The sequence below is a fragment of the Salvelinus namaycush genome, chromosome 13 (genome assembly GCF_016432855.1).
Source record: "Salvelinus namaycush isolate Seneca chromosome 13, SaNama_1.0, whole genome shotgun sequence".
In the NCBI taxonomy this organism is placed as follows: Eukaryota; Metazoa; Chordata; class Actinopteri; order Salmoniformes; family Salmonidae; genus Salvelinus; species Salvelinus namaycush.
The window spans coordinates 22,516,106-22,530,953 of record NC_052319.1 but is presented as its reverse complement, the minus strand read 5'-3'; the positions used below and the strand labels follow the sequence as shown (position 1 = coordinate 22,530,953).

General features: G+C 40.0%; 1 protein-coding gene across 1 annotated transcript in view; it reads right to left on the bottom strand.

Annotated features, from left to right (window-relative positions):
• Positions 1–14,848, bottom strand: part of LOC120057814 (nebulin-like) — an 81,379-nt gene that overhangs the window by 10,647 nt on the left and 55,884 nt on the right. Inside the window, exons 105-125 of the mRNA XM_039006278.1 lie at positions 12,929–13,030; positions 12,587–12,694; positions 12,353–12,457; positions 11,982–12,086; positions 11,666–11,767; positions 11,409–11,513; positions 11,028–11,138; positions 10,753–10,863; positions 10,430–10,531; positions 10,121–10,225; positions 8,401–8,511; positions 8,030–8,134; positions 7,130–7,234; positions 6,235–6,339; positions 5,392–5,502; positions 4,396–4,506; positions 3,668–3,781; positions 3,241–3,345; positions 2,446–2,550; positions 1,726–1,833; positions 1,083–1,175 (exon numbers count right to left, since the gene is read on the bottom strand). Of these exons, the coding sequence (XP_038862206.1) occupies positions 1,083–1,175; positions 1,726–1,833; positions 2,446–2,550; positions 3,241–3,345; positions 3,668–3,781; positions 4,396–4,506; positions 5,392–5,502; positions 6,235–6,339; positions 7,130–7,234; positions 8,030–8,134; positions 8,401–8,511; positions 10,121–10,225; positions 10,430–10,531; positions 10,753–10,863; positions 11,028–11,138; positions 11,409–11,513; positions 11,666–11,767; positions 11,982–12,086; positions 12,353–12,457; positions 12,587–12,694; positions 12,929–13,030 (2,229 nt within the window). The remainder of the gene's footprint in view (positions 1–1,082; positions 1,176–1,725; positions 1,834–2,445; positions 2,551–3,240; positions 3,346–3,667; positions 3,782–4,395; positions 4,507–5,391; positions 5,503–6,234; positions 6,340–7,129; positions 7,235–8,029; positions 8,135–8,400; positions 8,512–10,120; positions 10,226–10,429; positions 10,532–10,752; positions 10,864–11,027; positions 11,139–11,408; positions 11,514–11,665; positions 11,768–11,981; positions 12,087–12,352; positions 12,458–12,586; positions 12,695–12,928; positions 13,031–14,848) is intronic.

Below are 14,848 nucleotides of genomic sequence, written 5' to 3'. Positions count from 1 at the left end.
GAGCGGCCTTTCAGGTTATGTCGATATAGGACTTGTTTGACTGTGGATACAGATACTTTTGTACCTGTTTCCTCCAGCATCATCACAAGGTCCTTTGCTGTTGTTCTGGGATTGATTTGCACTTTTCGCACCAAAGTACGTTCATCTCTAGGAGACAGAACGCGTCTCCTTCCTGAGTGGTATGACGGCTGTGTGGTCCCATGGTGTTCATACTTGCATTCTATTGTTTGTACAGATGAACATGGTACCTTCAGGTGTTTGGAAATTGCTCCCAAGGATGAACCAGACTTGTGGAGGTCTACACATTTTTTTCTGAGGTCTTGGCTGATTTCTTTTGATTTTCTCATGATGTCAAGCAAAGAGGCACGGAGTTTGAAGGTAGGCCTTGAAATACATCCACAGGTACACCTCCAATTGACTCAAATGATGTCAATTAGCCTATCAGAACCTTCTAAAGCCATGACATCATTTTCTGGAATTTTCCAAGCTGTTTAAAGGCACAGTCAACTTAGTGTATGTAAACTTCTGACCCACTAGAATTGTGATACAGTGAATTTTAAGTGAAATAATCTGTCTGTAAACAATTGTTGGAAAAATTACTTGCGTCATGCACAAAGTAGATGTCCTAACCGACTTGCCAAAACTATAGTTTGTTAACAAGAAATTTGTGGAGTGGTTGAAAAACGAGTTTTCATGACTCCAACCTAAGTGTATGTAAACTTCCGACTTCAACTGTAGCTGAATAGGAAACTTCTGAGCGAATGAAAGTTCGATATTTGGTTAAGTTTATTACAGATCTTAGATGTAATGAATTATTGTTTTGTTTGATGACTTCTGTTGAGTCTGCTGGGACAATGAACTCTGAGATTAGTATAAACTCTGCAGAACGGTGTTGAAAAGGTGGAAATTAAAAATGGTTGCCATTATGCAAAGATTAAACCATTATATGGTCTAGTTTTTAAAAATATGGGAACTGTGTTGGTGGTGGTGTGGGGGTCAGCATGGAGCCTATGGCATGGAAGTGTAGCCTGAGTGAACATGGGTGGAGAGGAGAAGAAAAGCAGGGTCACACTATAGTGTACCGTGCTAATGTTTGTCTGATTGCGTTTAACTCTGTCCATCTCTGGGGTGTCTGACAGAGCTGTTCCTCCTCCCAAATCCTCTTTGTACTGAATCTTTAAACAGTAAGAGGAGGCAAAAAGTAGTGAGCGACGATTAGCCTGACACAAAACATTTCTAGATGGCACATGACAGAAGCATTACACCGGTTGGCTAACAGTAAAATAATTACCATATAATGGCACTTCAGCATTTTACAAACCAGAGGTTTAAAATGTAAAAATGTTATTAACCTAAAGGTTAAAGCTGCTAATTATAGGAAAAATACAGCAACCCTGGGCACAGACGTCAATTCAACATCTATTCCATGTTGGTTCAACGTAATTTCGTTGAAATGAAGTGGAAACAACGTTGATTCAACCAGTGTGTGCCCAGTGGGAAGTTTGTCTAGGATTAATCTCGCACTATCTATCATAGTTAATATCTATATTATCTACATCAAAAAGGGCTGCATATCAGGGAAGGTTAACTTTCAGTTCAAAAGAGAGTAAAAAAATAAGCAAAGAAATAAAAATATCAAGAAAGGGGAGGTATAAAACAAAAAGGTAAAAATATGTTATTAGAAAAGGTAAAAAATATTTTTTAAAGATACTCATGTAGGTATACCGAGCTGAAATTCTTTGTATTCTCTTTAACACGTAGCATTTCAGGGGTGTCCTTTATTGATGACACTTTGCCCTTAACGTTTTTAAGGTGGTCTGTCTGGTACTGAAGCTACAGGGAAAAGAGCACAAGTGCAGTTAAAATGTCTCTCAATAATAACAAAAAAAATCAAGAAAAGATAGAAAAAGAAAACAAAAAGAGAAAAAAGCAACAACCATGATAAAACAATGGCGCTCTAATGAATATGTGAAACATTACAAACGCAATACCTTTTTTACTGCCGATAGTAAAATGGATAAACCGCATGGTCTACTCTACACTGAAAAAAAATCACCTCTTTACTTTTGTTTATGTAATATGCCATTCTCTAATTACATAGATTCAACTATGTAATTAGCTGCTGTTCTTTCCAAAAACAATAAAAAGCCTTGAGCCTGGCTTTTCTGAATTACATAATAAACATAATGTACAGTATGCTGCTGGTTTTCATTAGTTCAGACAGCACAACACAACAGATGTTCATAAAGAAACAATGAACATATACTGTAAATGTATATAAAGTATTGTAGGTAATACTTTGAAGACAAGACACCGAAGACACACAGAGAGCCACCTTGCTGCCACTGACTGGCATGGGTGATGATGAACCTGAGATCTGGAACCTGGGCCTTGGTTCCAAACGGAGGATTCTAAAACAGAAGGTTCTAAAAGGGTTCTACTTACAGTGCTGAAGTTTTTCTGGTTCTCACGGACTCTCATCATCTCAGGGGTGTCCAGGACGGGCACATAGTGAGACATGGTATTCTTAGCCTCCTCCCTGTACTTTTTCTGTTGGACACAATACACACACACACACAGAGAGAGAAGTCACACAACACCTTGGTCATTCAACTCTGATGTCAATATATTCACAGCATATCAATCTATATCCCTCATATCAATGCAAAGGTAATCTACATAGTTTGTGGAGAGTTTATTAACATGGTTTGTGGAGAGTTTATTAACATGGTTTGTGGAGAGTTATTAACATGGTTTGTGGAGAGTTATTAACATGGTTTGTGGAGAGTTATTAACATGGTTTGTGGATAGTTATTAACATGGTTTGTGGAGTTTATTAACATGGTTTGTGGAGAGTTTATTAACATGGTTTGTGAAGAGTTATTAACATGGTTTGTGGAGAGTTTATTAACATGGTTTGTGGAGAGTTTATTAACATGGTTTGTGGAGAGTTTATTAACATGGTTTGTGGAGAGTTTATTAACATGGTTTGTGGAGAGTTATTAACATGGTTTGTGGAGAGTTTATTAACATGGTTTGTGGAGAGTTTATTAACATGGTTTGTGGAGAGTTATTAACATGGTTTGTGGAGAGTTTATTAACATGGTTTGTGGAGAGTTTATTAACATGGTTTGTGGAGAGTTATTAACATGGTTTGTGGAGAGTTTATTAACATGGTTTGTGGAGAGTTTATTAACATGGTTTATGGACATCCATAGTCATTTGGAGCATTCCTCTTACCTGGCTGACCATGTTCCTGATATTCTGTGCGTGGAGGATGTCAGGGGTGTCGATAACACTAGTGTAGCTAGCCCTGTCCGCCTCAGCAGTCTGCTTGTACTTTTGCTGAGGGGCACAAACTGCGGCTCAGAAACACACTCTTTGTTAAATAACAACTACATGCACTGATGAAGAGTGGTCTTTCAGTATTCTTGGTATAGTACACAATTACCGTATTGAAAGAAATTGACATTGGGATATGGTTATGATTATAATATGCATTTGTTACATGAAAAAGTCCTTCTCTGGTAGTTATCTAAAAAAGATTGCAATAATGTACAATGCTGAAAATAATGCGTAGTGCACATATTACAAAAAACAATGAATGGACTTAATGCACATATCACAAAAAAAGGATGGCTTGGTCCAAGTACCCAGCCCCACTGACCTGGCTGAGGATGTCTGTAGCATTCTTAGCCCTCATGAAGTCTGGCGTGTCTGTACCCAAAGCCAACATTCCTTTGCCCTTTATCTCTGTCTCCAATGTCTTCTTGTACTCTTTCTGCAAACAGCCACATTACACACAGTCAAGTCAAACAATTCTTTATTAGAGTATTCAAATATAGCTATTGGATATTATATTAGGAAGGAAAGGGATGTCTACTCATTTGTTTATGGGCTGCAAAACCAAAAATGGCAAAAGTTAAAACAGGTTAGCACAAACAAACCAACAAGAAAATGGGATAAATCAAGCTACGAGGGAGAGAGACAGGAAGGGTCCACTCAGAGCTGAAAGACAGAAGAAGGTTTAGTGTGAATCTCAGTGAGGTAGTGTAGGTTGTTTCAGACACCATATTATCTGGTTAACCCGGGGAACTACTAGCCTGGTCCCAGATCTGTTTGTACTGTCTTGCAAACTCCTATGGTCAATGTCACCATTGGAGTTGGCACGACAGCACAAACAGATCTGGGACTAGGTTGGAGGAATGACACTACTAGCTCGACAACTGCGTTGTAAACACATTAGTGATGTCATCCTGCGTCAAGAAAAAACCCAATCAGCTGTCTGGTTAGTTAGGTGATGAAACAGGAAGAGGAGGAGGAGAAGGAAGCAGAGGAAGGGGGGGGTGAGAGAGAGATGGGAGAAGAAGACTGTTCCATCTGTAGCAGTCCTACCTGACTCAGGATAGCAGTAGCATTCCTTGCTCTCAAAAGCTCCGGAGTTTCCTCAAAAACAGTTAGCCCTTTACCCTTCACCCCCTCCTCTAGATCCCTCCTGTACTCTTTCTACAGGGCGGAAGGAAGAACAGAGAGACTGCAGAGAGACAGGCAGGGCAACACAGGCAGGGCAACACAGACAGTATACGGTACAGTACATGCTCACCTGGCAAGTAATACCGCCCCCCCATAGATCTCAAAGTCACCAAGTCTCCCCTTCAAATTATGACAAACCAGTTGTGGTTTGGTTGACATGGATCAACAAATATTGACTTGCCAAGTCGGACATCATTTATTTTTATACAATACGTATTTTGACCAATAGACATTAAATTGGACATTGGAAAGACATTGGTGAGTTTGGTAAGCAGCCTGATAAAACAAAAATCAAATTTTATCAGATAGAACAATAAAACAAAAAATACCCACAGGACATTTGGTACAAGACAGTTTGTTCATGAGACTTTTTGCCAAAAGCACTCATGCTTGCATTTCATTAGGGCATCGTGCAGAACAAACACAGGAAACAGGGTTCTTTAAAAAGCCAAACCAGACAGAAAAAACAGACAAATGAAGACAGTTGTTTTGAAGGAATGGGTGGGAACTACAAAGGTCACAATGTCAACATAGATGACAGTTCATACCGAACACTAATAGTGCAGACATGGCAATAAAACAAAGTCTATAACTAAAACAGTCACGCAGCACTACTATGGTACTATGAAAAAGGGTGTATTACGTGTAATAGTAATAGAGTGTATTATTGTTGGGTGGTGAACCATGCAAGCTAACCACAACTAACCTGGGTGTGACAATTTCTTGAGGAGAAAAAGTCACACATGGGGGATTAAAAGAAGGAGGGTTGTGGTGGTTATGGTGGTCTTAGTATGATTATCAGAGGTGGGTGAAGAGGAGGAGGAGGGGTACAAAAGGGAGTCGACGTCTGTTCGTTACCTCGCTGGCTATTTTGGTGGCGTGTCTGACATGTAACATGGCAGGGGTGACCTCCAAGCCTGAGAGGTTCTTTCCCTTTATAGACTCCTCATATTCCTTATGATAGTCTTTCTATTCGCCACAAAGATAAGACAAGTGACAGACACAGCTGAGATACATGCAAGTCTCATCACAATGCAAGCCTCACCTCAGTCTTACTGCTCTTCCTGAGAACAACTCAGTGGTGTACTGCTCTATGTATGACGACAGTATGCCTCTGGTGTGTGTAATGTTTTTTGTACAGATATTAAAATATTTGAAACCTTTATATTTATACATGTATAATCCTGATATTTTATGTATGGACCCAGGTTTTCAGCAGTCACTGGTTTAAAAAAATGTCCATATAAAAAAAGTATCTACGCAGTCCGGTAAGTTTCCTGTTTTGTGTCAGTCAGTCTGTCTGTGCACTAGCAGGGAGACATGATTACCAGACAGACATCCAGTACCATGCCTTAACCCTGGATCATCAGAGGAATATTTCACTTTCTGTACTTACACAACATCATGTGTCAGTGTCACACAAGACTACCATAAGCCATAGTCCCAGCGCTTAACTTTCACATCAAATTACACATTGGAAAAATCACATTTCATAGACATTGTAGTTACACTTTTGAAGGACAGACAAGTTTACAGAATTTCCAAATATAACAGAAGATCCAATACAATGACAGACAAAAACAACAGATTATTCCATACATGTTCTCTTTGGAGCATCAGCAAAACTCTGAACTGCAAAGTAGAGGTGTTATTGTATGAAACAATTAGATATTGGGTTGAAACTATATAATGTGTATTTACCGCGCTCTGCATGTGCTGGGCCTCCTTAGCCGACACATAGGTGGGGGTTTCGAAGTCCAGCATAGCCTTTCCTCTAGCCTTCTCATATTTCTCCTTGTACTTCACCTGTGGATGGACATACAGGAGTCAGACAAATATATAGGCTCTTAATTAATTTATTGAATAAAGTTGACTTACTTTATTCAATAAATATGACTAAATAGGCCATTTAATGTTATCCTTGAGGCCTAAACGATACCAACTGCTGTTGTTATAACATCATAACAGTTTAACAAGGTGTTTTCAAAGCACAAACTGACAGGGTTTGTGACAGGTCTGTTTCAATATAGTGAACTCTGGTCCAGATATCGTGTCCATCTAAGACTTCTAGAGGGAAAAATTACTCCACTTAAAATGGGAGCATGGGAACCAATTTATAATGATTGCAATATAAACCTCTCAGGTTTAATGATGGAATGACGAGTGGGAGATTTTATGGATCAATTAAAAAATGACTTACATAATAACACACAGGCCAACCAACGCTTCCAGTAAAACTGTTTTTACAAGTCCACCAAGCCCTGACAAGTAAACAATACAAACATTAACTCTGTTTCATTGTGTTCCACTATTTAATGATTTTACATGTTGGACACTATTTAATGATTTTACATGTTGGAGAAGAAACCTGGGAGAATTTAGATTCACAAGTCACAGGATGAAGCATTTCACTGTAAGGTCTACCTACACCTGTTGTATTCGGCGCGTGCGACAAATACAATTTGATTCGATTTTGAAATGGAATATTGGAAAGATGATTTTCAAACTGAAAGTTGCCATCTCAAACAAAGGAAGTTAAAACCCGGTGATGTCAGTAGGACAGGCCCATCGGTCGTCCCAGTCATCGGCCACTTACGTGACTCTGTAGTTCTGAAGCCTCCTTGTGATGGAGCTGTTCTGGTGTGTCAGCGATCATGAGGTAGTGACCCTTACTGTCCTCATGTTTCTTCTTGTACTGGTACTAAGAGGGAATCAATGCCCAGTAAAGCAGCTCAGTACAACAACGTGGGGAAAAATAGCCACTGCCGTTAGCTCCCTCAATGCCACCCATTTAAAAATATATATTATTTTAAACAAGAATGTTTTATAAAAAAGTTAAGGAACGTGAATAAAAAGGGATGAAAAGAATGCAACGAAGAACAATTAGAAAAACAAGGTAAGGCAGAGAGTTCTAGAAGACTAAGTTATGATATACTAAGTCATGTTTTTAATAAAACATATTTTTAAATGATCCAGCACATGATACCATGCTAGAGACCATGTGAAAAAGAAAACACTAAGACTATAGATGGATGAAATAAGAGATGGAGAAGGTTACAGCGGGTGCTAGTACAGGAAGTTTGGAGGTCAACGGTGAGAAGGGTCAGGGTCACTACCAGATGATGTCCTTGAGGATTATGGGTAAAAGAATATGATGCAAAAATTCTGATACTACAGATCAGTGTTTTACTATATCTCATACAGTATATACACAGCAGGACCAAACTGGTTGAAATGACATCATTACAACCACATTACAACTACTTATGGTTGTAAAGTGATCGTAATGAAGTTATTTCAACCAGATTTGCCTGCTGAGAGAGAGCTAGGGAAAGCCTAATTATATGGAATGACTTTCTTGGAGGGTTGTGGTGGTGAGGTGGTTGGTTGTTGTGAAGGCGGTGGTTATGCAGAAGGGATGATGGTGATGATGACACTACCGGGTAGGAAGACGGTGGTTTTGGGAGTACAAAGGGTTATGTGCAGATTGTCTTACGTCACTGGACAGCTTGCTGGTGCTCAGGTTGTGCTGCATGGACAGAGACTCTGCCATGTCTGTTACAGGTGTGTGCAGCTTCTTCAGGTCACCCTTGTACTTCACCTGTGAGATGAGAAGACGGACAGAAGAACATCATCGTATTATAGAGAGCTATTATATGGATATATTATTATAATATAGTGTCATTATATATACATATATATATATATATTATTATAAAGTGTTATATAGCATTTCTCATGAACTGCTTGGTCCCGGTTGCTTTGTATATCTTTGATAAAGACCTGTGAGTAAAGAGATCTTAGCCCGTACGCAAATGTATCATATTAAAAGAGTACTACACCTACTTGGGAGAGTGGAACACGTACCTCACTAGCCAGCTCGTGTGCATCCTTCTGAGTCTTGTAAACCACACTCTCCTTCATGTCATACTTTGGCCTGAGCCCCTTCTCCTTGTCAAACTTGGCCTTGTACTGCACCTGGAGGGATATCATATGGCAGTGTGTGTGTTAGTCTCAGTCTGATTGTGTCTGTGAGGCAGGTAAGCCAAGAAAAACACAGCGAGAGTAAGATTAATGAGGAGAAAAATACAGTATTCGGTCACATAATATAAAAAGGGCTCATGGCTTGTTCATTGATTTTAGAGGGATCCAAATTCAGAATTTCTAAATCTAGGTAACTCCTTACTGTACTGTTTTAGTAGCCCTTGTTATACAGCATAACCAATTGAAGTCAAAAACTATAGGTTGCCTTCTAGGATTAATTTGATATAATGTATCTGGTGGGTATAACAAATGAATAAATAAGCATTCTTTCTTACTTTCAATGAGTCAACTAACCTCAGAAGGCAATTAAGACAACACTAAGAAGAAACAACTGTACAAACAGAACATTGACTTCATATACCGTTGGAACAGTATGTATGGTAGTCAGAAATAGAAAATGAGGGAGAAAGTGATGCTGGGATCCCATTGCTGAGAGTCTGAGATAGACTCCTAATCTGTAGAGGAACCAGCTGACGAAAAGTCAGGGAGAGAGAGAAAGAGGGAGAGAGAGGAATGAAGAGTGTGTAAATCCAATAGAAATGAGAAAAAAATCAGTCTAATTATAATCATGCTCCAAATGAAAAAGCAATGACAGAACTGCTGGCAACCCAATAAAATTGTCAACTCTGCCTCCTAGCGTTCAGTGTTATCTATACTATAGAAGAGTTGTGAATAAGATACTTTAGACAGAAGCTTTGATACAGGATTTACAGTCTTCGTGGCACAGAGACAATTCTGTAGAACGATGCAGCAACAATAACCCTATGACATGCTATCACTGTAGGGCCCATTCCAGAGGAGACAGAGACATTGACTAACCAGATGTCCCGGCTTTTCTGACATTGATCATTTAAGATGTTGATTCAACTGAGGGAGAAAAGGAAAAATGAAAAGGAAAAAAGCAATAGAAAACAATATTTTCTGTTGACTTTTAGGAAAATAGTTATTGCATCACTATGCTGCCCTACCAAGCAAAAAGGCAGTAACTGCTCATTTGGTCTAAAATTAGTTAATGCCATTTTTGCTACATTAAATACATGCTTAATCATGTGGACAAGTATCCTGCCTCTATTGTATTGTGTTTTGGAGAAAATGTGGGTCATGTTAGCAGTAACTGCATAAAGTTACTGTGAAACCAAGGTATATAAAAGCCATTTTTCTCCACGCTATGAGCAGTTACTGACTTTTTGCTTGGTAGGGCAGAATGCATGTCTGTGTTTGCAAAAGCTTGCGATGGGAGAGAGAAAAATAAGATAGCTACAGGTATAAGGAAACAAAACACAAAACAAAAAAGACAGGAGGAAAAATCTAAACAATAAAATGGAGTAAAAACTATAACAATCAAGAATATTGGCAGATATTATAGAATTATAACACAAATGAAAAAACGTCATCTTGAATTATGGAAGCAGAGGAGCCCCAACAGATGCTACCAGAAATCAACCAATCAGTGAGTCATTCAATAGGAGAAAGGAAGTCGCAAGACACAGACAGGAAGTTGCAGCCCATTGGACCCTGTCCCAGGGTTTGGTGTTGACCGTACCTGGCTGGTCAGCTTGGACACTGCAGTAGCCAGAGCGATGTCTGGACGGTGGGTCAGTGAGCCTCCATGGGCAGCCTCCTGGCGAGCTTTGTCACGGTAACCAATCTACCAGACAAAATACACAAACCATCAGTGAGTAACAGCTCAGCACAGACTGTGGTGATTTGACTTGATGCATTGTGATGCTGTCATGCTGAGAGTGTAAACATGCATATTCAACTCAGAAAGTTAAACGAATACAACATTTCGCCAAACAGGCTAACAGTCTTCATCACTGTGTAGGCTATTCATAGTGTACTAAACACTCACATTGCTGGTGAGCTTGGAGGCCTGGGTAGCCTTCATGATGTCTGGGCGCATAGCCACAGAGGTGTAGTTGAGCTTGGCCTTAGCGCCCTGCCTGTAGGCAAACTAGAGACGGAGAGAGGAAAGAGTGAATCCACCACATTGAAAGACTGATATTAAAGGCATGACATAGAGAGTGAAAAGCCACTTTGTGACTACTGCTGATGTAAAAATGAATACTTGATTAATAACGACCAATTATATCAAGCAAGCATGAACTGTTGAATGTCTTTAATATAGGAGATATAGCGATGTATTTTTCTAGGAGAGGATGGTTAGTGACTTACATTGCTCTGATTCTTGGCTACGTCCATGGCGTGCTGCACATCGGGAGGCACACTCATGTTGTTGTACTTGGACTTGCCCTTCTCCTTCTCAAACTTCTGCTTGTACTGTTTCTGTGGACAAAATGGCGGAGACAAAAATGTCAAAGGTAACAAATGACTCAGGACTGTTTAGTCTTGGGAAGTCTCATTCACTCTGTGTGAGAAATCTAGAAATGGAGGTTCAAGCCTGTATACCAGCTCCAACTAAACAGCTGATATGGAGAGTAGGGACTGACCTCGCTGACCAGTTTGCCCATGTCCTTGGCGTGGATGGTATCGCGGGTCGTGGGCAGAGTGTTGAATTTGCTGGTCTGATGATCCATCTTGCTGGCCAGTTTGTATTTGCTCTGAGGAAAGAAAGAAAACAAAACTAGTGTCAGACAGGAATCTGATTGGGTGTCGTACAAACAAAACTAACATAGTGTACAGTAGCTTCGTTCATTAAAACAAGTGTTCTTGAAATATTTTGTAGCAAATTCCTTGTTCAGCTATAAGGTCTACATTATGACATTTACGATCTATCTATGATAACTATACTGTAGGTTAGTAAAGACAGCCAATCACTGGCAGTAATAAACATTACATAGTAAGTATCTGTAGTGTTTTCTGCTTCTTACCTCAGACGCCAGAATGCGCACTGACTTGGCATGAAGGTTAGCAGGAGTGTCCAGAACAGTCTTATACTGGCCTTTTGCCTTCTCAAACTTCTCTCTGTATTTCACCTGGTGGACAGAACAAAGCACAACAATTAACACAGGTTCTTTTTTTCTTAAGATTAAAATGTCACGTGTCAGAATAGAATAGAATCGGATAGAACAGAATAGAATAACTTTCTTTTGATTGATGGGTGGCAGGTAAATGAACAACTACTCACATTGCTGAAATCAGCATTCTTCTTAGCCAGGACGGCTAACTTGTCGTCCACGATGGACATCACACAACCCTTCATCATCTCCTTGTCATACTTGTATTCAATCTGAGGACAGCCAGATACACAACAGGGGTTGACCAGAGGTGCCATGTCAAAGATACAAGGTGTCAGTATAGAAACCTGGGATGGTGTTACGTGTGTAAGTCATGTACGTCGCTATTGTCTAGATTTGTTCTTCATGGACTCTTAGACGATTAGCCCCATTGTGGGCTAAAATACATCCAAACAAACAAACAAATGTCTGTAGTGCATCACTCACATCACTCTGCTGGAAGTTGGCCTTGGCAGCGTGGACAAAGTCAGGTCTGTCGACAGTCCAGATCCACTTGTTTTTGGTGGCCTGGTACTTCTTCCTGTAGTCCAGCTGGAAGGAGACAAATCAGACAGGAACAGAACAGTGAGTGAGTGAAGGGCCTGTCTCAAGCAACCATTCAAGTGGGGTAGAACACATCAGGTATAATGCCTGTCCTTAACAAGCCACATTCTTTATTTTTATTCGTACATGCATTTATTCATTCATTCATTTATTCATTCATTCATTCATTCATTGATACATTCATTTATTCAGAAGTGGCTTTCAGAAGTAAATGGATACAAGGAAAAGAGGAGTACTAGCAGAGAGAGACTCACATTGCTGATGTTCTTGTAGGCTTCCTTGGCAGCACGGATTTCAAAGGATTCAGGGTCCATGTTGATCTGGGCCTTGCTCCTCTCATACATCTCCTTGTACTTCAGCTGAGTGACAAAGGAGATAAAAACACACTCACATACAGTACCAGGGCTATGACTGTACCTGCCTCCATCTTAGAGGTTCAGTTGTGAGAGGGAAGGAAGGTGGCCATTTTGAGAGTGTAGAGTACATACCACGCTGGTGATCTCCTTGACCTTCTTCATGTGTGTGCTGTGTGGAGTGTCATGGCCCAGGGTGTAGCCCTTAGCCTTGTTCTTGTTATACTCCATCTTGTAGACATTCTGGAAAAAGTGATGAGAAAATGGTGCAAGTCTAAATTATTCACATATAGTGTTATGTAGAGAAATACACAGCAGTAAGGAAACAACACATTTATTTATATTAATTATTTGTTTATTTATTTATTTGTATATCTTTATTTTTGTAATAACTATTTATTTTATAAGGAGAAACAGTGACAACAAGTGCAATAAAAAGTATCTTTAATTCAATGTTGTGTGGCCAAGTGAACTCACGTCTAATATGGCTTTGCTGCGTTTGTGGCTCTCATGCTCAGGAGTCTCCAGGATGGAGGTGAACTTGTTCTTAGCGCGCTCATACTGTGCCCTGTACTTCCACTGTGGTGATGGGGGCAGAACACAAGAGTTAGACACTCACACAGGAGACATTACTGTCAAATAAGTATAAATTTATATATTATTAACAGTGTTTAAATGATCTATTGGTTATCTATGTGCTTTGCATATTGATTTTCAGTAGGCTATATGAGTTTATTTTACATGCCTTTATCCATTCTTGATCAAATGAAATGTATTTTCAAAGAAATGGTGATTCTGTGAAACAACTACAGCACATGTCAATGTAATGAATGAATGCAATAGGAAGACACCATGCAGAGGTTGGTACATGCTTAATGGAAACAGGTAACAAACTGAAATGATGTGGAAAGAGAGTTCCACAAATACACAGTTTGAGAACGAAAACAGAGACAAGGGATACGTGCTACTGATAGTCTGTTAGGGCACAGTCTGTCATTTTCTCATGGATGATTTTCTCCAGCTGACATTTGATGTCCTGATCAGCTTGTCTGTTTCTACACTATGTCCTGACCAGCTTGCCTGCATCTACACTATGTCCTGATCAGCTTGTCTGCATCTACACTATGTCCTGATCAGCTTGTCTGCATCTACACTATGTCCTGATCAGCTTGTCTGCATCTACACTATGTCCTGATCAGCTTGTCTGCTTATACACTATGTCCTGATCAGCTTGTCTGTTTCTACACTATGTCCTGATCAGCTTGTCTGCATCTACACTATGTCCTGATCAGCTTGTCTGCTTATACACTATGTCCTGATCAGCTTGTCTGCATCTACACTATGTCCTGATCAGCTTGTCTGCATCTACACTATGTCCTGATCAGCTTGTCTGTTTCTACACTATGTCCTGATCAGGTTGTCTGCATCTACACTATGTCCTGATCAGCTTGTCTGCTTCTACACTATGTCCTGACCAGCTTGTCTGTTTCTACACTATGTCCTGATCAGGTTGTCTGCATCTACACTATGTCCTGATCAGCTTGTCTGCTTATACACTATGTCCTGATCAGGTTGTCTGCATCTACACTATGTCCTGATCAGCTTGTCTGCATATACACTATGTCCTGATCAGCTTGTCTGCATATACACTATGTCCTGATCAGGTTGTCTGCATCTACACTATGTCCTGATCAGCTTGTCTGCATATACACTATGTCCTGATCAGGTTGTCTGCATCTACACTATGTCCTGATCAGCTTGTCTGCTTCTACACTATGTCCTGATCAGCTTGTCTGCATATACACTATGTCCTGATCAGCTTGTCTGTTTCTACACTATGTCCTGACCAGCTTGCCTGCATCTACACTATGTCCTGATCAGCTTGTCTGCATCTACACTATGTCCTGATCAGCTTGTCTGTTTCTACACTATGTCCTGATCAGGTTGTCTGCATCTACACTATGTCCTGATCAGCTTGTCTGCTTCTACACTATGTCCTGATCAGCTTGTCTGTTTCTACACTATGTCCTGATCAGCTTGTCTGCATATACACTATGTCCTGATCAGCTTGTCTGTTTCTACACTATGTCCTGATCAGCTTGTCTGCTTCTACACTATGTCCTGATCAGCTTGTCTGTTTCTACACTATGTCCTGATCAGCTTGTCTGCTTCTACACTATGTCCTGATCAGCTTATCTGTTTCTACACTATGTCCTGATCAGCTTGTCTGTTTCTACACTATGTCCTGATCAGCTTGTCTGTTTCTACACTATGTCCTGATCAGCTTGTCTGTTTCTACACTATGTCCTGATCAGCTTGTCTGCTTCTACACTATGTCCTGATCAGCTTGTCTGTTTCTGCACTATGTCCTGATCAGCTTGTCTGCTTCTACACTAT